Source organism: Saccostrea echinata, unplaced genomic scaffold, assembly GCF_033153115.1.
Source record: "Saccostrea echinata isolate AGI-Se365-2 ecotype Australia unplaced genomic scaffold, CSIRO_AGI_Sech_v1 ptg000034l, whole genome shotgun sequence".
In the NCBI taxonomy this organism is placed as follows: domain Eukaryota; kingdom Metazoa; phylum Mollusca; class Bivalvia; order Ostreida; family Ostreidae; genus Saccostrea; species Saccostrea echinata.
This window is the reverse complement of record NW_026889783.1, coordinates 2,633,781-2,657,732: the sequence shown is the minus strand read 5'-3', so window position 1 is coordinate 2,657,732 and position 23,952 is coordinate 2,633,781. Positions and strand designations below refer to the sequence as shown.

General features: G+C 33.6%; 1 protein-coding gene across 1 annotated transcript; it reads left to right on the top strand.

Moving 5' to 3' along the window:
• Window positions 1–431: 431 nt before the first annotated feature.
• LOC133199375 (ankyrin repeat domain-containing protein 40-like) lies at window positions 432–13,028 on the top strand. Its single transcript, XM_061335182.1, has 4 exons — window positions 432–589; window positions 10,990–11,138; window positions 11,262–11,420; window positions 12,226–13,028. The coding sequence occupies exons 1-4, from the start codon at window positions 462–464 to the stop codon at window positions 12,516–12,518; spliced, it is 729 nt and encodes a 242-aa protein (XP_061191166.1). The 5' UTR covers window positions 432–461; the 3' UTR covers window positions 12,519–13,028.
• The last annotated feature ends 10,924 nt before the right edge of the window (window positions 13,029–23,952 follow it).

The following is a 23,952-nucleotide window of genomic DNA, read 5'->3' as shown; positions in this document are numbered from 1 at the left end:
TCGGAGAGTTTAATTCGCAGTAACTTACGTTTAATTCGAATTTAACTCTCCGTATGAACAGGGCATAAGTATACGAAAATGTCGTTTTCTTTTCTATATCCATTGTTTTCAATGATGTCCGGATAGAGTTTTCGTTTTAACACAATGCTTCCCGGGCCTTTCCGACTCGGGATGTTTTTCCGACCTCTGACGGAAAGGCCCGAGATGATGCGATTGGTAGAGAGTGCCATACATATAGATCAGTTGCCGCTGGGTCCCGCAGCTGCGGCCGATAATTAACTGATAATTAGCTTTATTTTTCTTTTATACAGTAGGCCTATAGGACAATCCCCTACTCTGAGACAAGACATTTTTATTTCAATTGCTTTTTTTTTAATTTACGTAACCGGAATATTTAAGAGCGTTTTGATGATTCCGGCAATTATGGAGCTGATGACCGTTTCCTGCATGTGCATGTGAAAATGGACAATTCAACTGATTCTGAGGAGCAGCTCAGAGAAGCAGCATGTATAGGCGATTTAGAGTCAGTCAAGGCTTTAATAGAATCATCAGGTGTGGACATCAATAGCCAAAATAAAGTTAATGGATGGTAAGTCGCGGGGAATCTGTGTGATGCTAATTTTAGTACAGCGTCATGGTCAGGTTGGGCACATGGTCATTTATACCCCGTTTGTTGGACAATCTCCCATATCGGAGACGAATTTTACTGACCATTGGGAGAAAAAAAGGTTGTGTTCAATTCCACAGAATGGCGTGGAATGGTGCATAATTTTAAACCATGTGGAATAAAATATAGATATTTATCGGTGTTCTGAGTGAAAAAAATCGGAAATTCAACGTGTAATTTTTTGCGCAGAGTCGTTCAAAATTTGACAAAAAACATCATGTATGTAAACAAGTGCAACGTTTCTCCGTTTTTACTTAAAAAGAAAATTCCCACCTTCTCCAACGATGCTGCACCTGTCAATCATGTTCTTTACTTTCTATTTCGATTATCTGGGCAACCAATCAAATAATGCAAACCAATAAAAACGATGATCTTTTTTTAACCTGGTCAAAAGTCGGATTTTACTACAGAGGCACATTTGTGTCAATTTTCAATTAGGAAATCAAAAGAAAAATAAGTTTTCACCTTTATATCATTTTATTTTGTACGCAATAGCTTTGTTCTCTATAAAAATAGTAAATGAAGTTAGATTATGATATAATTATTGTTTTAAAACGATGTACTTTGAACGAAAACAAGAATAATTGCAAAAGTCACTTTGTAAATCTTTTATTTAAAATTATTTATTAAATATATTAAATTCATCAGTAATATACATATTAAACCACAAAAGGTCGCATGGAATATGCAACTTCATCCTAAAAGAAAATAACAATAGATATTACATTTCAAGTCTAGAAAAATTTAACTTTATAGCATTAAGTGCCAACCATACCAGTAAAGTAATGAGGAGCTCATGTTTAATGGGGTTTTATGGAAATAAATATTGACAAAGATCCAAAAAGCATTTGAAACTTAAGTGCAAGTCTCTGTAAGAATCAGGCAAAGTAGGTTTGAAAGTGAATCATGAGGGTTCTCAGAATTTGATGATTTTCAACATATAGATTTCTCTTGTGCTACAATCAATGTATGCAAAGTGAAAAAAGTTTTGGGTCATGGTTACTATTGAAACATGACAAAAGAAATTTCCTTAGCAACCAGTCAATTTTCCATGTGTATGGACAAAAAAATCACAAAAACTTTAGGGCTTGAAATTTATTGTGAATATTTAATAATTTCTTCTTATTTATTCTTATCGTAAAGATAAATATTTAAAGTGTTTTCACAATGAGAAATAAGATTTTGAGATATATCTGTACTAGACATGGGTAGATATGCATGTTTTGTGTTTTTTGCTGATTCAGCATTTTTGTTGATTTTGGTACTTTTCAAAGCCTTATTACTCAAACTTCTGGCATAATACAGGAGTTGCAAGTATTTCACATAAAAGCAGAGGAATGTCTCTTTTGGACTTTAAATTCAAAATGGTGTGTTTTTTGAAAATTCCAATCCGTTGCCTAGCAACAAAAATGGATGTTTTGATAAATAAAAATGGAAAATCGTACAATGTGAACATTATTAATCTAATAATTTGTTATCTGAGAGTATAAAAACACAGTTTAAAGTAAGGAAATATATCTGAGACACCTTTGCAAACCAAAAAATATTGTAAAGATACTTATCTCCATGGCAACCACAAATTCTCCATAGCAACAAAGCAAATAAAGTCACTTTCGGCAAACATTTATGAACAATTATAAAATATTAATCCACAGTTTGGTAGCATATTGCGATTAATCAAATTTGATTTTGTAATAGATTTCTTAGCAAAGTACATTTTTATAATTTAGCCCATTTTTATACTTTTAACCCAGGGTAACAACATTTGAGCACATAAGAACCAAAATATGTTATGGAGAGTTACAGTAACTAACAATTTTCTGTAACAACTTGAACTTTTTTTGGCACGCAAGGTCACCGATTATCATGAAACTTTGCTTGTTATAATAGTTACAATTATAATAGTTTGACAACAGAATTTTAAATCAAACAAAGTCTGGTTGCTATGTACCTTGGTTGTCATGGTAACAGACATGTTGATTTCAACAAAATTTAGATTTTCGGCTATTTTGAATCTTTATTGACCCTTCACAAGCACTCAAAAAACCAAATTGGCCATTTACATATAAAAATAAAAACAATAAACCTTGTTGCCACTTATTATGTAAAGAAAGTATTTGGAATAGATCTCTATATAGGTGGTAACCATGATTAAACTCGGCATACATTTTATATACAGAAAAACGCCCAGTATTATCTTATTATGGGAGTTACATGACTTAACTTTATCGGCAGTGATAAAGAAACAATAAAAATAGTTTACCTTATGAAAAGAAGTTTTAGCAATATTATTCTAACAATGAAAATATCGGCTGCCATGATAACACATCATTTGTGCCATAGTTATAACCCAGCAAACAAAGACTGGAGTATAAAGGAATCACTTTGTCTGTCTGTTTCTGTGTTCATTTGTCTGTGCAATCATGATGGGGTCATAATTTTGTAATGGAGAAAGATTGAAAGTTCCTTCTTGAAAAAACGATTGTTTATAATCTGAGCTTGAATTTTGACTTTAACGTTTCACCCAAGGTCATTTCAGCTAGTTCAAGGTCGTTGGCAGTAAATAGTGTAAAATTTGTCTGGTCTATAACTTTCTTATGGAGGCACATCGGATATTCATACTTCATACAGAGATTGTTTAAGAGGTGTATCATGTTCTTCATTCAATGTCAGATGATCAAGTTCAAGGTCCTTTACAGATAAATGTATAATTCGTGTCCTGACCACATTTCGAATTATTGTGAGCTCATGCTTCACAAAAAGATTTATGCCCCATTGGTATGTTCAAACCTTAACCCAAGGTCATTCCAGTAAGATCAAGGTCACTTCAACAAAAGGTTTAAAATATGTGTCCAGGCCACATAACTTTGTAATGGAGAGCCATTTCGAAGTTCATTTTTGGCATAGATTGCATGTGAACAAAGAGTGTGTCATGGTCTTGACCCATGATAATTCTAGCAAGTGAAAATCACTGGCAGAAAAAATGTTAAATTAGTGCCAGGTCTACGGTAATTTTCTAATGGAAAGTATTGGATGTCCATACTTCATAGAAAAATTGATTATGACCTTAAAGTATGTCATGATTTTGATGAAAGGTTATTTGATCAGGTTCATGATCTATTTAAAAAATGTATACATTGTGTCCTGTCTACATCTTGAAATGATTAAACACTGGAAGCCCATACCTGACACAAATATTGCTAATGACTCAGGGGTGTGTCTTCATATTTATTCAAGATCATTTTGGCATGGTCAAGGCCATTTCCAGGAAAAGTGTCAAGTTCATTTCTTGTTCACAGCTCTTTAATTGAAAAAACATTGAACGTTCATTTTTCACAAAAATATTACACATGGCCTTTAGGTATGTTGTTGCCTTGATCCAAGGTCATTCTGGCAATGTTCAATGTCATTTTAGGTTAAAAGTGTAGATATCATATCAGGATCACTAATATTCTCCTTATTAATTTGTATCAACATGTATAATTTTGGAATGTTGAATTGGGGACATTAATAGGCTATTCCACATTACTTTGGTGAATAATCTAATCCATACTTTGCAAAAGTTGTGTCCTTTTGCGGGGTCAACCAAAAGGTCAAAAGGGAAAAAACGACTTTTTCCTACCAAATATATGGGCGTGCTCGGATGCATCAATTGTGTTTAAATTCTTTTCCTTCAATGTATGGGTAGCCTTATCCTGTGGCAATCAGTATAGAAGCAAAAATTTTTTCTAGTCAAATGACAAAAATACAAACCAGAAAACTAAAAAGCCTACTGTGAGGGTTCTACTGGTTCTTCCTCAAAGATGGCTACCAAGGGAAATAAGTTTTGAAAAGTATGGATTCAAGCGTTTGATTTATGTAATAGTAATAAATTGCTTTGCATGCACTATGCCTAAAAAGTAGTTGGGGTTTGATACATGGTGCACAAGCCGGAGGTGCATGCAAACCACAACACTTTTGTTATTATTATGCTGACTGTTGTATAAAAGCAAAAATATTTTTTTCGATTTCCAACGTTTCATCACCTCTTACTAACATGCTGGTATACCCCTATTATAACGTCACGATGTGAAACAATTACGTCATAATTTTGAGTGTTTCATGCAGTTAGGTATAATGTACAGAAAATTTCAAAGAACCTTAATTTAATAAAGGGATAAAAAATTGTAAGAATCTATTTTTTTAAAAAATGTTTTGTTTTCTTTTAAGTGTCAAATATTTGAAACTAGGTTTATATACATTAAAATAAGTGTTTGATAATGGCGTCATGTCGGTAGCAGCACGTCGGACTGACAATCTCGTGATCGTGAGTTCGATCCCTGCCATGGGTGATGTCAGATTTTCTTTAGAAAAAGAAGCCGTGCACTATTACGGCATAGAATGCTTATGCCTTATAAACTCTTAGAACACTATGCGAAAATAGATGGGTATTGATTATATATAGAGACAAACTGACAAGAAGCATAATATTTTTTGTTAGGGAGACTGGTTGACATGGTAAGAAATGAAACAATGTTTGAATTTTTAGCTCACCTGAGCCGAAGGCTCAAGTGAGCTTTTCTGATCGAAAATTGTCTGTCGTCGTTGTTGTCGTAAACTTTTCACAATTTCATCTTCTTCTCCAGAACTACTGGGCCAATTTCAACCAAACTTGGCACAAAGTATTCTTTGGTAAAGGGAATTCAAGTTTGTTAAAATGAAGATCCACGCCCTCTTCCAAGGGGAGATAATTACAAATTAGTGAAAATTAATGGCATCTTTTAAAAATCTTCTTCTCAAGAACCACTGGGCCAGGAAAGATGAAACTCGTGTGGATTCATCCTCAGGTAGTGTAAATTCTATTTTTTTCAAATCATGACCTCCGGGTTTAGGGCAGGGCCATAATGGACGATAAAATTTTTACATAAGAATTTATAGGAAAAATCTTTAAAAATCTTCTTCTCAAGAACAGCAAAGCCATGATTGGTCATATTTATATGGAAGTATCCTCAGGTGGTGTAGATTCAAGTTTGTTCAAATCTTGATCCCCTGGTATAGGGTGGGGCCACAATGGACGATGAAAGTTTTACATAGGAGTATAGGAAAAAAATTTAGAAATCTTCTTCTCAAGAACAGCAAAGCCATGAGCGGTCATATTTATATGAAAGCATCCTCAGGTGGTGTAGATTTAAGTATGTTCAAATCATAACCCACCCCCCTAGGGTAGGGTGGGGCCACAATGGACAATAAAAGTTTTACATAGGAATATATAGAAAAAAAATCTTCTCAAGAACAGCAAAGCCATGATTGGTTATTAACTATTCGGAAGTATCCTAAGTTAGTGTAGATTCATGTTTGAAGAAAATGATGACCCCCTGGGGATAGGGTGGGACTACAATTGGCAATTAAAGTTATGTATATGAATACATAGGAAATTTTTTTTAAATCTTCTCAAGAACAGCAAAGCTATGATTGGTCATAATAGATAGTGAAGATTCAGATTTGTTCAAACCATGACCCCCGGGGGTAGGGTGGGACCATAACGCGGGGGTAGGGTGGGACCATAACGAAAGTTCAAACTTGTAGGAAAAAAGTCACAGACAAAGAAATATGTAAGCATCTTTAGTTAGTGTAGATTCAATTTTGTTCAAATCATACCCCCCCCCCATTCCAATTTAGAGGGTAGGTCAGGACCACTTATGCATTAAAGCTTTTCAATTCTGAACTGATTTTTGCTTTTTTCCCCAGCCACAGTGCTCAGGTGAACGATGTGGCCCATGGGCCTCTTGTTGCTTATACCCCCTAAATTTATGGTTAATTACATGGCTTAACAACTTTTTAGATCACCTGAGTCACTCAGGTGACCTATTGCTATCCGTTTTTGTCTGTCGTCGTGCGTCATCCGTCGTGCATTAACTTTTGAACATTTTCAACTTCTTCTCTAGAACCGCTAAACCAATTTCAAGCAGCAATACAGAAAAAGTTATAGATCAGACACGAATTTTATACTTTTAACTGCTAGTGACCTTGAACTAGCTAAAATGACCTTGGGTAAAAGTCAAGATACACCCTCAGACTATTAACAATTTTTTTTTTATCAAGAATGAACTTGTAATGTATTGTTTCTAGATTACAAAGCACTACAAAGTTATAACCCGGACATGATTGCATGGACAAAAGGACACAGAGACAGACAGACAGGTGATTCCTTTATACCCCAATCTTTGTTTGCTGGGTTATAACTTACGCACAAATCGTGGTACTATGCTGTGTCATCTCGGCAACTGATATTTTCATTGTTAGAATAATATTGCTAAAAGTTCTTTTCATAAGGTAAACTATTTTTATTGTTTCTTTATCACTGGCGATAAATTAAGTCATGTAACTCCCATAATAAGATAATACTGAGCGTTTTTCTGTATATAAAATGTATGCCGAGTGTAACCATGGTTACTACCTATATAGAGATCTATTCCAAATACTTTCTTTACATAATAAGTGGCAACAAGGTTTATTGTTTTTATTTTTATATATAAATGGCCAATTTGGTTTTTTGAGTGCTTGTGAAGGGTCAATAAGGATTCAAAGTAGCCGAAAATCTAAATTTTGTTGAAATCAACCTGTCTGTTCCCATGACAACCAAACTTTGATTGATTTAAAATTCTGTTGTCAAACTATTATAATTGTAACTATTATAACGAGCAAAGTTTCATGATAATCGGTGACCATGCGTGCCAAAAAAAGTTCAAGTTGTTACAGAAAATTGCTAGTAACTCTCCATAACATTTTTTGGTTCTTATGTGCTCAAATGTTGTTACCCTGGGTTAAAAGTATAAAAATGGGCTAAATTATTAAAATGTACTTTGCTAAGACATCTATTACAAAATCAAATTTGATTATAATCGCAATACCAAACTGAGGATTAATATTTTATAATTGTTCATAAATGTTTGCCGAAAGTGACTTTATTTGCTTTGTTGCTATGGAGAATTCGTGGTTGCCGTGGAGATAAGTATCTTTACAATATTTCTTGGTTTGCAAAGGTGTCTCAGATATATTTCCTTACTTTAAACTGTGTTTTTATACTCTCAGATAACAAATTATTAGATTAATAATGTTCACATTGTACGATTTTCCATTTTTATTTATCAAAACATCCATTTTTGTTGCTAGGCAACGGATTGGAATTTTCAAAAAACACACCATTTTGAATTTAAAGTCCAAAAGAAACATTCCTCTCCTATTATGCGAAATACTTGCAACTCCTGTATTACGCCAGAAGTCTGATAAGGCTTTGAAAAGTACCAAAATCAACAAAAATGCTGAATCAGCAAAAAACACAAAACATGCATATCTACCCATGTCTAGTACAGATATATCTCAAAATCTTATTTCTATGTAATGCATTGTGAAAACACTTTGAATGTTTATCTTTACGATAAAAATAAATGAGAAGAAATTATTAATGATTGTGTCTAGAAGGATCAAAATTGTATTTTATCCAGTGGTTTAACTCTTAATAAGTTAAGTACAGTTCACTAAAATTCCCCAATGCGTAAGTAAATGCGCTTTTGCTTTATTTTAATAAAATTTGGAATAGAATAAAAAAGTCCACCATTTGGTCAGTAAAATTTGTCTCCGATATGGGAGATTGTCCACCAATCGGGGGATAAATGACCATTTGGTGGGGTGTGCCCAACCTGGTGGTTGCTTGATACTGGCTGACAACACATTCTTTATTTGCTCAGAGTCTAATGAAATTCTTTAAACTTCTGATCCAAATAAAGTTTCATATGGGAGCAGATCCGCTCTGATTCGCTACATTGCAAGTATGTGGGACGTATTTTAACTGCTGTGAAGGCTTGTCCCAAGACACAATTAGATTAACTAAGTGTAAAGCAATGCCTTGTAATTGGGTATGTCGGACACTCGGCGGAGATTCGGCTGGGCTAGATATTTGGACTGAAGCCTTCACCGAATCTCGGGAAAGTCCTTCGTAATTCATGTCTGGAAATTCCAAAATCAACAAAAATGCTGAATCAGCAAAAAACACAAAACATGCATATCTACCCATGTCTAGTACAGATATATCTCAAAATCTTATTTCTATGTAATGCATTGTGAAAACACTTTGAATGTTTATCTTTACGATAAAAATAAATGAGAAGAAATTATTAAATATTCACAAAAAAGTTCAAGCCCTAAAGATTAGTGATTTTTTTGTCCATACACATGGAAAATTGACTGGTTGCTAAGGAAATTTCTTTTGTCATGTTTCCATAGTAACCATGACCCAAAACTTTTTTCACTTTGCATACATGGTTCATAGCACAAGAGAAATCTATGTGTTGAAAATCATCAAATTCTGAGAACCCTCATGATTCACCTTTTGCCTGATTCTTACAGAGACCTGTACTTAACTTATTAAGAGTTAAACCACTGGATAAAATACAATTTTGATCCTTCTAGACACAATCAAAATTTTTTTGACCGATTGATCAAGAAGTTTGGCTGTTACAGACAACTATGGGTATCGTTTTTAGAAAGTTATGGAGAAATTGCACATGGAAAATCGATCAAACTATGTTAATTGTGTGAGGAATATGTTCACTAAAATTCCCCAATGCGTAAGTAAATGCGCTTTTGCTTTATTTTAATAAAATTTGGAATAGAATAAAAAAGTCCACCATTTGGTCAGTAAAATTTGTCTCCGATATGGGAGATTGTCCACCAATCGGGGGATAAATGACCATTTGGTGGGGTGTGCCCAACCTGATGGTTGCTTGATACTGGCTGACAACACATTCTTTATTTGCTCAGAGTCTAATGAAATTCTTTAAACTTCTGATCCAAATAAAGTTTCATATGGGAGCAGATCCGCTCTGATTCGCTACATTGCAAGTATGTGGGACGTATTTTAACTGCTGTGAAGGCTTGTCCCAAGACACAATTAGATTAACTAAGTGTAAAGCAATGCCTTGTAATTGGGTATGTCGGACACTCGGCGGAGATTCGGCTGGGCTAGATATTTGGACTGAAGCCTTCACCGAATCTCGGGAAAGTCCTTCGTAATTCATGTCTGGAAATTCAGCCTCAACTTTGATCGCTTGTTGCGGTTAAAATTGGGACATACCTTATTCTCTTTAGAGAAGTGGACAGGCTTTCGCCTACATCCACTTCTCTTCGCAAGCCTTCATATTTTGATTCTGGAAAATGTGTAAATTTCGAACCGGTGACGGCCTACACTCCAACTGACATTTCGTCTAAAATACGTCTGAATGTATGTAATAGACTTGTTATATTAACAATTTTAACACATATACACACAATTGTCACAAGAAAACTGACCTTTATGTATTGTTAATCCATTTTCACAAGTTCTCACATATAAACTGAGGTCCCTTGTCGCAGTAGGTGCTGGCAAGGAAAAGATCCCTCACTGCTTAATGGCCCTAAGTGCCAAGTATAGGTCAAAATTTGTAGCCCTCCACCGGCAAGTGGTGGCGTCTCCATATGAGTGAAAAATTCTTGAGAGGGATGTTAAACAACAATCAATCAATCATTGTCAGTTGATGCATTCTGAGTCCTTGGAGTATTTCAATCAAAAAGTAGGTCACCATTACCAATTAACTTGTTGAATTTCATGGCTTTATTTAATATTTCAGATACTTACTGGCTTGGAATCAACAAACTTTGTCAGTTGATGCATCTTGGGTCCTTAGAGTGTGTCAACTAGCAGGTCATGGTTTCCTACTTTTGGAATTTCAAGACAATATCTAAATATTTCAAATAATAAAAGGCTTAGAATCATCAAACTTTAATTGTCAATTGATGCATCTTGGGTCTCAGAGTATGTTTACCTAAAAGTAGGTCACCATGACCGACTTTTAGAATTTCATAACTATATCCTAATCTATAAGATATTAATTGGTGTAGAATCATCAAACTTTGTCAGTTGATGCATCTTGGGTTCTCAGAGTGTGTTAACCAAAATGTAGTTCACAATGACTTCCTTTTGGAATTTAGAGGCTTTATCTAAATATATAGAATACTAAGCGGCTTCAAATAGAAGTGATAGGTTGTACGATTTATCAGAAGAGTGATCAAGGCTGATGGGCTTATTGTCTCATTTACCATACTGGTAGTAGTACAAAAAGTTAAACTTAAAAAAGAGGGAAAAAAAGAATGATGTATCTTAGTGTGTCTACATATGTAACAAGTTTTGTTGACATAAGTGTAGGAGCATTTTTAGAGCATTTCACAGTTTTTTTTTTTTTTGATTTAGTAACCATGGTGAGAATGTTTATTATGTTTATGTTTGTTTATTTATTTTTTTTTTATAGGACATCTCTACATTGGGCTGCCAAGAGAAATCACAGTGGTATAGTTTCCTATTTACTTTTACATGGAGCTGATAAGTATATAAAAACCAACAATGGGGAGATAGCTAGCCAGCTGAGCACTTTCTCAGACATCAAGAACATGCTGGGAGGTCAGATCATAGCAGTAATTCTAATTAATACATAACATTTCAAACAGTAAACAGTACTGTTGAATTTGTTAATTCCTATATGCTGTACTTATGCATAAATAAATGGATCTTCTAATTGTATAGGCACAAATGCTGAAGTTGTACAGAAAGATCTTCCAATAACCCCAAATTACTTAGCAAACCCTCCCTTTCCCTATACACAACCAGTTGTCCAAAAATCAACAGACTCCAGCAGAGAAAATCCTGGAAGACTTCAAGAACAAAACTGTGCTTCCAACAATGGTTAGTATTAATTAGTATGTGTTACCATAAATATATCAAAAATATGCCCTGCAGTTTATAAATACTACAGGTAGTAGAATAAACAGTTTACATAGATGTCTTCCCAACATAATGGGTTTCTGAAAAATTTCCTTCTGCATGAGTAGGATATGTCAGATACAGTAACTGTGGTGTTGATTTGTTGAACAAAAAAGCACTGTTACCCTATGAATAATGAAATCTACCCCATGTGCAATAGAATATAGCAACAGTCAACGATACTTGACTATGGGTGATATTTCACTAATCGAAAGCACATTGTCAACCTCGGTTGCACCTTGCTTGACAATGATTTTCTTGGGGGGGGGGGGGGGGATTTTCAACTACATAACTACATGCAGTATTTACACATTAGAAATTTTTTTAGAATTGCCTAGATGTCTCATAGGGACTGTTCTTTTTGTGATCGTTTGAAATGGTCAATATTTAAGACAAGTTATTGCTATATACATGTATTCTAGCCTATAACTTTTTTGTTCGTTGTTAGAGCAGAATTTTTACTTAAACTCGTAAATTACAATAACATTCATTTTTAAACATATCAAAGGTAAATGTCTGACAGTAATACATGGCAACTGCTTTGCATTACATTAACTCTACCAGGATTTTTGACATAATTTAATATACCTTATACATGTACATGTAGATGGTTCACATAAGCCAGCAATTAAATTTAGGATTTAAGTTTTACAACCTTGATCAATCCAAATAGAACTCATTTGGTGAAAAAAGCAGTTCATTGGTAAAAATAAATTTTATTCTGTAGAGCTTGTGATCAAGGTGCGCGTCGCCAACAGTGAGGAAAGAGACTTCATTGAGGTGGAGTTGGACAAACACTGTCTGTCATTTGATAGACTTCTAGCTGTCTGTTGTCAAGAGCTTGGTGTGCAAAAAGGACTAGTGTTCAAAATCAGAAAACTACCTAATACAATTGTACGCAAGGATAAAGATGTTGGTCGCCTAACTGACTTTCAAGAGCTTGAAATTGTGTTAAAAAATAATTCAGAACCTAGACCAATGCAGTATGGAGTCTCAATGTCTCAGAGGATTCTATATTAGAAATTCTAGCTCCACTTAGTAAATAAACTTAAAACTGTCCTAATGATAGGAAATGTCCATTGTTGATAGCCACCAGTTATCTGCTCTTGCTCCATGGTAGGAGTTGTAGTGGGCTTGAGATGATGTAAAATGTCCCAATTACATGTGTATTTACAGCATACACCAAATGCTAGTTTTTGTCAATTTGTTTCTCACATCCAAGTTTACAAAAGTCATATTTGACTTGTAGAAATCTTTTTACGTTGCATCATTCTTTTTATATTATAAATGTTACATGTATAGAGGCAGTTAATGGTCTATCAAGAGCTTGAAATTTATTGTTTTAACTCAAGTTGCATATGCGTAGTCATAAAGGATACTCGATATAAATTGCTTTGTGTAGAAACATTTATTAAGATATTATTAAAGCACAAATTGTTTTGAAAGTTTATGAAATTTGTATTATTGTTTGTATAGTATTTGCAGTGTAAAAGTTATTGTATTAATGTGCCATATATATTACGTTTTTCCTATAGTGTACAAATTAAATTGTAAATCCAAAATAAAAGAGTTGTGTATAACATTATTTTATGTTGGGGGAAAGAGGGGGACAGGGGTTAAAGTAAATGCCAGGAATTGTGAAAACCATTTGATATATAGAGGATATTCAGTGTTTTGTAAATCGCTACAGAATTTATTTTATGAGTGGGACAGGATTATTAGCTCACCTGAGCTGAAAGCTCAAGTGAGCTTTTCTGATCACTCATCTTCCGTCCATCTGTAAGCTTTTCACATTTTCAACTTCTTCTTAAAAACCACTGGGCCAATTTTAACCAAAGTAGTTACAAAGCATCCTTGGGTAAAGGGCAGTTTTAATTGTTAAAATGAAGGTCTAAGCCCCCTTACAAGGGGAGATAATTTAGAAAAGACAATAATATGGTGGGGTCATTGAAAAATCTTCTGAAGAGTTTTACATTGAAATATATAGAACAAATCTTTAAATACATCTGCAACACTTATGAATATGTTCTTGAACAGATTTTTTCTTTTATTTTTCAATGTAAAACTTTCATCCTATTTTTTTTGGTCACACCCTAACCAAGAAAGTTTTACACTGAAATATATTGGGAAAATCTTTATGGTAGTATGGGATACCTCCACGTTATGACGTATTTCCGTTTGAAGTATTGTTTTGATTTGCATGAGTGCTTATTATCGGGTCAAAATTTGTAGATACACTGTTTAAAAGAATACTCTGAAGCTATTTCAATGCAAGTTCTCGCAAGTCGACATTTTAAGTAAAAATAAACCAAAAAAAATCGCAAGTATATGAATTTACTTTTAAATGTACTATGGACATTTGAAAAGCAAACCCCTGTAAAAGGTAGTTTAAAGATTGTTGTTTTTGAACACTTTTAAGCAAAAGTTGTATTTCAACTGTTTGAGTAGCTGTACAGCACCTTGTGTGCGGTGAGACATGGATAAGTGTGATTACTTCACATTGTGCTGAATTATGACCAATCAATTATCACGTTAACCAGAGCTGGTCTTCTTTGTTATTTAATTCAAGAAGTAACTGAGCAAGCTGTTAACTTTTACATGAATGCAATTGCTCTGAACGAGACACGTCTTGGAAAGCGATTGTCTATGAATTGTTTTCAAAACAGTTCAAAGTTGAATACTACCACTGCAACAAAGTTCGATTTTTTTAGTCTTGGAGAAAAAATGCTCATCGTTTCTGAAATAGCACCCAGGTTTTTTCAATCCTTGGAAAATAAAGAAGGATAACTCTTCCATTCGGATCTTTTAATTCAAAAAAATTTTAATGCATCTTTTATTTTCCATTTATATATATTTTTTTAATTTGTTTATTTCACTTTGCTAACATATTAAGATACATTCTAATTGGAGACTTTCATGAAATGTTATCCGTCTGTGTTCAAGAAATGAAGTTTTCCCAGTTTTTTACATGTATTTTTTGTTGAAAATTTAAAAAAAATACTAAGACATATTTCTTGTCTTTTTTGTTTTTATATACACTTTATATTAGTAAACTCCTATCTATAATATTAAGCTTTTGAAAAAAAAATTATACAAGAAAAAAAATCATTTTTGTATTTCTCATTAAAATATTTTTCTATGTAAAACTTATGCCCCCCCCCCCCCCATTGTGGCCCCACCCTCATGACTAAAAAAAACTTAAATCTACACTACATGAGGATGCTTCCATTAAATCAAAGTACTGAAAGTACTGAAAGCCGGGCTTTAATATGTTCGAGTGTATTGTCCAATCCTAAATTAGTACATATTTGAAAAATCTTTTTTTCTGACCATTGATATTTAACAGGTAGAGTTTGTATGATTATGATTAACAATAACCCATCTACCAATAATTAAAATTTACGGTCCAGAATCCAACGTTAAGACCCCAGGATAGGACTTGGTGATATTTTTAATGAAAATACATTTATACCTTTCTAAACATTAAGCTCACAATGGTTATGCATGGTAACAGTGCACTTTGAGTGGTTTTGCTGATTCATACAGGCACATATATAGTATCGGAGGAGCTAGGGGTGTCACCATTTTTCAAACATAAACTTTTACAATGGACAATGTACATTGAAAGGTTGATTGACTCTTCGCAATCAAATCTAAATTGGAACTTTCAACTCACTCTTCGTAATATAAACCAGGTATTTATCTCGAGCGACGAACAGATTTACTAAAAGCAAAATGGATAGTCTAATTTTAATTAGATTGTACCCATCATTTTATTGTAGCATATTAAAAGTACGGTAATTTGGTAATGAATTAATGAAATTCGAAATGTGAAAGTAAGTTGTAGCCCACCCCTACTCCTTCTCCAACGGAATAGGATTTTCGGGTTTGGACAATTCTCCTTTTTTCTGATAATGATACTACATGCCTGTATTAATCAGAAAAGAAATATTCTTTATTTTTGGTCCTCTAGGAAACCAGCTGCACGAAAATTATAATTATCTAATCTTTATGACATGAATATGAGTCTAGTTCTAGTTCCAGGTTCGGCCATAATGGTTATTGCCTGAGAAAATCATGATGTATTCAGGTCTTTATGGCTCGTACATAGATGGCTCTTCATTCTGAACAGGAAACTAACCAACTTTTTCTGAAAAATTATAATGTGTTGTACTTAGATAAAGACTAATGAACATTTTTATATGTTGTTTTCTTTTAATTATATATTAACATAAACGATTTTTATTTCCCAGCACCCTTGAGAGCTTGCATGTGTTTTAAGACCATTTTTAGCCGGGCTTTGCTGAAAGCAAAGTCCTGGCTGTAGGCATCGTGATCGACTGCCTTACTATAAATAGCACATGTTCAGAAAAGTAAACAAAAAACCTAACAGCGTCAAAGCAGACGCTTCTGATAAACAAAATAGTCACATTGAAAGACGATACTTAAACAAATATTTTTTACATCTCAATCTACGGATTTGTTAATTGATCAATATTTTTGTTTGAGAATTAAATTGAAAGAGGAATTAGATATTTACTTTATTAGGGTAATCGTGATATAACAATTTGTGCACATACGCTACTGAATTACATATTGTAAGCGAACTATTTTCAATAAGCGCGGGCTTTTCGACAGGTTGCCTATATTTCATATCGTTTTCGTCGATGTTATGTGAGTGGTTATATTCTCTGTTTTGTCTTTCAGCAAATAAATAGATAAGTAAATTGGAGTTTAAAGAATTAATTAATGTGCGTTATGCCTGAATTAGGTCACCTGACAATTGTACATGGTGTATCTGGTGTATCTAGTCGGCGATAAAAGTACTGTTTGTTTGAAACTTTAAGAATATCTCTAAAAATATGTGCATTTCTTTAACTATGAATTACATAAATTATTAAACCAATATGAATATAATTTTTTAAAAAATTAAATTCTAATTCAAATATATCTAAAGAAAAATCAGCAAACCATATGGTTCAACATTCTTTTTAAAAAAAGTTTGGAAATTGACAGACAAACATTTTTTGTAAAAAATTGTTTTCTTAAAAGTTAAAATTAGTGACCTTAAATGTTTAAATTAGTGACATTAAATAAAACAAATGACTTATATATTCTCCTCACTAGCCATATGTTATTGGTAGAATTAAAAAAAAAATGTATGACATTTTTTGTTCGTTTACTGATATTATAGTATAATTAGTCTGAATTTACGTCCGTGATGCATGTATAAACATGCAGTAAGCTCACTAACAATGTCGTGATATCTGTAATTGTTTTTTAAGATCAGTATAGCATTAAGGTGTCTTGAATGGCAAGAAATTTAATGTAATAATGAATTTTAAAAACATCGGTGGTCATTTATCAGATGTAATTTGGTACGATACCGTGTTAATTCCTGCTGATATTTTCAGGGTTGATCTTATGAAAACGGCTTAACAGGAGACAATTTATTAATTTTTTCCTTTCAAAATAATTGCAAAAAGATGATGATTTTATGATTATATTAACGGCATAAAATAACAGCGAACGCCGACTACTTGCAGCAAACAAGTGCGCCGCCATTACGTATTCGTAAAACAAAGAGACAGTTACGGATACTCGTAATTTTCTGAAAAAAAAAATGTGTAGGAGGTCAGTTGGGTATAACCGGAAACAAACAAATTTTCTTTAGCCTAATGATGTATGTATGTAAATATTCATGAAGATTAATCTTACAGTTGTAATACTGGTAATGCTGTAATGTTTTCAATATATTACTGCTCAAATAAAAAAGTTAAAATCTGAATGCGTTTAAAGAAAAGGGTTTGAAAATACGGTATTACTTCGATAACCCTGAATGCAATTAAAATAACTTTCTCCTTTCTAATAAATAATTTCGAACAAAAATCCTTATGATGGTTAAGATCTTGTGTTTGTTTGTATGTTGTTTAACGTCCCTCTCGAGAATTTTTTCACTCATATGGAGACACTACCACTTGCCGGTGGAGAGCTCCAAATTTTGTCCTATACTCGGCACTTACGGCCATTGAGCAGTGAGGGATCTTTTTCATGCAAGCACCTATTGCGACACGGGACCACGGTTTATACGGTCTCAACGGAAGGACCGGTCTCCACGTCCCACAGTGGGATTCGAACCCGCGACGTAAGGATTAACTTCTTACTTCGCGACTCTAGAGCAGACGCTCTTACCACTGCGCCACGCGAGCGACTAAGATCTTGTGTAAAGGTGATGTAAATGAAGTTCAAAACTATTTGTTTTCTTTCATAATATGAAATAAACAATGCGATTCCATTTGGTTAATATTTTAATTTAATAGTATTAATTTAAATGACTGGGATAAAGATTTATATTCTGTGAAGCATGGAATATAAATAAATAAAAATGAAAACTTTAAGATAGAAATTTCATGTGAATATGTTTATGTATAATATATAAATTATTTATACCCATTTAACAATTAATTTAGCGTCGAAAATTTTTGTGCTTACAAATTCAGATCAAATTTTTGGTGAAAAGTCAATGGTATGTTTTGAATGTGAAAATTTTGTTCGAGAATTCTCACCTTGGATTCATCTCGCATGTGCTCCCAAAGCGCTTTACAGTATATTGAGCGTGCGCGCGCATTCCAAACAAAAAAATGGTCTTAAAACACATGCAAGCTCTCAAGGGTGCTGGGAAATAAAAATCGTTTATGTTAATATATAATTAAAAGAAAACAACATATAAAAATGTTCATTAGTCTTTATCTAAGTACAACACATTATAATTTTTCAGAAAAAGTTGGTTAGTCTTTGCTTCAAAACTTCCTGTTCAGAATGAAGAGCCATCTATGTACGAGCCATAAAGACCTGAATACATCATGATTTTCTCAGGCAATAACCATTATGGCCGAACCTTGAACTAGAACTAGACTCATGTTCATGTCATAAAGATTAGATAATTATAATTTTCGTGCAGCTGGTTTCCTAGAGGACCAAAAATAAAGAATATTTCTTTTCTGATTAATACAGGCATGTAGTATCATTTTCAGAAAAAAGGAGAATTGTCCAAACCCGAAAATCCTATTCCGTTGGAGAAGGAGTAGGGGTGGGCTACAACTTACTTTCACATTTCGAATTTCATTAATTCATTACCAAATTACCGTACTTTTAATATGCTACAATAAAATGACGGGTACAATCTAATCAAAATTAGACTATCCATTTTGCTTTTAGTAAATCTGTTCGTCGCTCGAGATAAATACCTGGTTTATATTACGAAGAGTGAGTTGAAAGTTCCAATTTAAATTTGATTGCGAAGAGTCAATCAACCTTTCAATGTACATTGTCCATTGTAAAAGTTTATGTTTGAAAAATGGTGACACCCCTAGCTCCTCCGATACTATATATGTGCCTGTATGAATCAGCAAAACCACTCAAAGTGCACTGTTACCATGCATAACCATTGTGAGCTTAATGTTTAGAAAGGTATAAATGTATTTTCATTAAAAATATCACAAAGTCCTATCCTGGGGTCTTAACGTTGGGTTCTGGACCGTAAATTATAATTATTGGTAGATGGGTTATTTTTAATCATAATCATACAAACTCTACCTGTTAAATATCAATGGTCAGAAAGAAAGATTTTTCAAAATGTACTAATTTAGGATTGGACAATACACTCGAACATATTAAAGCCCGGCTTTCAGTACTTTCGGTACTTTGATTTTTGTTTGGAATGCGCGCGCACGCTCAATATACTGTAAAGCGCTTTGGGAGCACATGCGAGATGAATCCAAGGTGAGAAGTCTCGAACAAAATTTTCACATTCAAAACATACCATTGACTTTTCACCAAAAATTTGATCTGAATTTGTAAGCACAAAAATTTTCGACGCTAAATTGATTGTTAAATGGGTATAAATAATTTATATATTTTACATAAACATATTCACATGAAATTTCTATCTTAAAGTTTACATTTTTATTTATTTATATTCCATGCTTCACAGAATATAAATCTTTATCCCAGTCATTTAAATTAATACTATTAAATTAAAATATTAACCAAATGGAATCGCATTGTTTATTTCATATTATGAAAGAAAACAAATAGTTTTGAACTTCATTTACATCACCTTTACACAAGATCTTAGTCGCTCGCGTGGCGCAGTGGTAAGAGCATCTGCTCTAGAGTCGCGAAGTAAGAAGTTAATCCTTACGTCGCGGGTTCGAATCCCACTGTGGGACGTGGAGACCGGTCCTTCCGTTGAGACCGTATAAACCGAGGTCCCGTGTCGCAATAGGTGCTTGCATGAAAAAGATCCCTCACTGCTCAATGGCCGTAAGTGCCGAGTATAGGACAAAATTTGGAGCTCTCCACCGGCAAGTGGTAGTGTCTCCATATGAGTGAAAAAATTCTCGAGAGGGACGTTAAACAACATACAAACAAACAAACACAAGATCTTAACCATCATAAGGATTTTTGTTCGAAATTATTTATTAGAAAGGAGAAAGTTATTTTAATTGCATTCAGGGTTATCGAAGTAATACCGTATTTTCAAACCCTTTTCTTTAAACGCATTCAAATTTTAACTTTTTTATTTGAGCAGTAATATATTGAAAACATTACAGCATTACCAGTATTACAACTGTAAGATTAATCTTCATGAATATTTACATACATACATCATTAGGCTAAAGAAAATTTGTTTGTTTCCGGTTATACCCGACTGACCTCCTACACATTTTTTTTTCAGAAAATTACGAGTATCCGTAACTGTCTCTTTGTTTTACGAATTCGTAATGGCGGCGCACTTGTTTGCTGCAAGTAGTCGGTGTTCGCTGTTATTTTATGCCGTTAATATAATCATAAAATCATCATCTTTTTGCAATTATTTTGAAAGGAAAAAATTAATAAATTGTCTCCTGTTAAGCCGTTTTCACAAGATCAACCCTGAAAATATCAGCAGGAATTAACACGGTATCGTACCAAATTACATCTGATAAATGACCACCGATGTTTTTAAAATTCATTATTACATTAAATTTCTTGCCATTCAAGACACCTTAATGCTATACTGATCTTAAAAAACAATTACAGATATCACGACATTGTTAGTGAGCTTACTGCATGTTTATACATGCATCACGGACGTAAATTCAGACTAATTATACTATAATATCAGTAAACGAACAAAAAATGTCATACATTTTTTTTTTAATTCTACCAATAACATATGGCTAGTGAGGAGAATATATAAGTCATTTGTTTTATTTAATGTCACTAATTTAAACATTTAAGGTCACTAATTTTAACTTTTAAGAAAACAATTTTTTACAAAAAATGTTCGTATGTCAATTTCCAAACTTTTTTTAAAAAGAATGTTGAACCATATGGTTTGCTGATTTTTCTTTAGATATATTTGAATTAGAATTTAATTTTTAAAAAAATTATATTCATATTGGTTTAATAATTTATGTAATTCATAGTTAAAGAAATGCACATATTTTTAGAGATATTCTTAAAGTTTCAAACAAACAGTACTTTTATCGCCGACTAGATACACCAGATACACCATGTACAATACGTTGTATTTCCACTATGGAAGAGTTATACTTCTTAGTGCGCTCTTTTGTGAAAAAGTCGGAAAATGTACAAATCTCGCGGGATTACTGGGACAAACATAACATAAACGTGTAAACAATATGTTGAATGTCGATGAACAATTCCTAAGAAAATGCAAATGAAATATTTTATTGTTGTGGACTTTATATACACCAAGAGTAGGAATGACAACGGTATCAATTTATATTTATTGTTGATCGTAGGTATCTATTTATCGTATGGTACATCTAAATACTATACACATGCCTCGGAAATGTCGTATTTTTTATTAATGGATGATAAATTTAGGGTTCTCGCTCTCTTACATATGTCTTTTAGTTCTTCTACTCTTAATTGGAATGACAAATACATTTAGCATTTAAAATTGGATTGAGATTGGCATGTTTTGTATTATCCGCAACGCCATGCTGTCCCAATCAGACGACCAAACGCGCCTCTAATTTTGAAGAGTTCACTAATGGAAATAAAACATATTGTCAGGTGACCTAATTCAGGCATAACGCACATTAATTAATTCTTTAAACTCCAATTTACTTATCTATTTATTTGCTGAAAGACAAAACAGAGAATATAACCACTCACATAACATCGACGAAAACGATATGAAATATAGGCAACCTGTCGAAAAGCCCGCGCTTATTGAAAATAGTTCGCTTACAATATGCATTCAGTAGCGTATGTGCACAAATTGTTATATCACGATTACCCTAATAAAGTAAATATCTAATTCCTCTTTCAATTTAATTCTCAAACAAAAATATTGATCAATTAACAAATCCGTAGATTGAGATGTAAAAAATATTTGTTTAAGTATCGTCTTTCAATGTGACTATTTTGTTTATCGGAAGCGTCTGCTTTGACGCTGTTAGGTTTTTTGTTTACTTTTCTGAACATGTGCTATTTATAGTAAGGCAGTCGATCACGATGCCTACAGCCAGGACTTTGCTTTCAGCAAAGCCCGGCTAAAAATGACCAATCATGGCTTTGCTATTCTTGAGAATAAGAGTTTTAAAGAATTTTCCTATGTATTCCTATGTTAAACTTTGATCACCCATTGTGGCCCCACTCTACCCTGGGGGGTCATGATTTGAACAAATTTGAATCTACACTACGTAAGGATGCTTCCGTATAAATTTGACCAGTCATGGCTTCGCTGTTTTTGAGAAGACGATTTTTAAAGATATTTTCCTATATATTTCTATCTTAAACTTTGATCACCCATTGTGGCCCCACCCTACCCCCCAGGGTCATGATTTGAACAAACTTGAATCTACACTACCTGAGGATGCTTCCATACAAATATGACTAATCATGGCTTTGCTGTTCTTGAGAAGATTTTTAAAGATATATTCCAATGCATTCCTATGTAAAAATTTAATTGCCCAATGTGGCCCCACCCTACCCCTGGGGGTCATGATTTGAACAAATCTGAATCTACACTACCTGAGGTTGCATCCATATAAATATGACCAATCATGGCTTTGCTGTTCTTGAGAAGAAGAGTTTTAAAGAATTTTCCTGTGTATTCCTATGTAAAACTTTAATTTCCCATTGTGGCCACACCCGAACAAATTTGAATCTACACTACCTAAGGATGTTTCCACATAAGTTTCATCTTTCCTGGCCCAGTGGTTCTTGAGAGGAAGATTTTTAAAAGATGCCATTATTTTTTTCACTAATTCCTAATTATCTCCCCTTGAAAGAAGGTGTGGCCCTTCATTTGAACAAACTTGAATCCACTTCACCCAAGGATACTTTATGTAAAGGTTATAGGCCTCAAACTGTCCATTCTGTGAGAAGAAAGAACTGTTGGAGGGCCGTTAGGCCCGACAATAGTTCTTTCTTCTCACAGAATGGACAGTTTGAGGCCTATAACCTACTTAAAACATTTACTCTATTGTGTTCCTTAGAATTGTTTCTCGTCCATTGTATTAAGTAAGCATTGTCTACTTATTGGACTGTCTCAGGTAAAGGTTGCTTACAATCAAAAGAAACTTACATTCATTGTAATTGTTAACTTAGTGGACAGTTACAGGTAAGTGCTCATTTTAAATAAACGAATTAAGAATATTTAACCACAATGCCATGAGATTCCAAACTCATTTTCGTGTGATTGTCAATGTTGAAAGCACGTCTTCTTCCGAGGGAGAAAGCATATTTCTGATGCAAATCAAATTGAGATATGATGAGCAATCTACTAATACTGGATTTTGAGGTTAGGATTGTCAAGATAATGAACTTTGAACTCAAAGTGGACGTTTTTTTTCTTTCAAATATGTCTCAACTTTTGGCCAAGGCTATTCAAGGATGCAGAAAAACAAAGGGAACGTAGAAAGAATTTGGTAATTGAATCAACAATATTTAGATGATTTAGAAAAGGTTTTTCGCAGAAAACAGAGAAATGTAAATGGGCAGTGACTGTGTTCTTTAAATATCAGGGAGAATGTTGCACAGTACCCAACGTTGATGTTTTCATGCTTAAGGATGTCGGGTGATAAAGAAATTAACAAAGCATAGGCGTCGGAAGCAAATTGAAAGTGGGGGGGCTAATTGAAAGTGGGGGGGCTAAACCAACGATAAAAGGTAAGCCCCAATTTTCAATGCCTATATTATGTCTATCTTTGCAAAAAAAGTGGGGGGGCTAAGCCCCCCTAGCCCCCCCGGTTCCGACGCCTATGCAAAATTATTATTTTTTTCATCGCTGAAGTCAGAAACGAATCGGGCAAAAACTAATGACCAAATACCCTTGCATTCCTATAACAGAAGAAACTGTGCTCCTGCAGAAAGTGAGCAAAATTACTCGAAGTTCTAGTGAGAAGGAACTAGCAATTGATTCTTGTCAGTA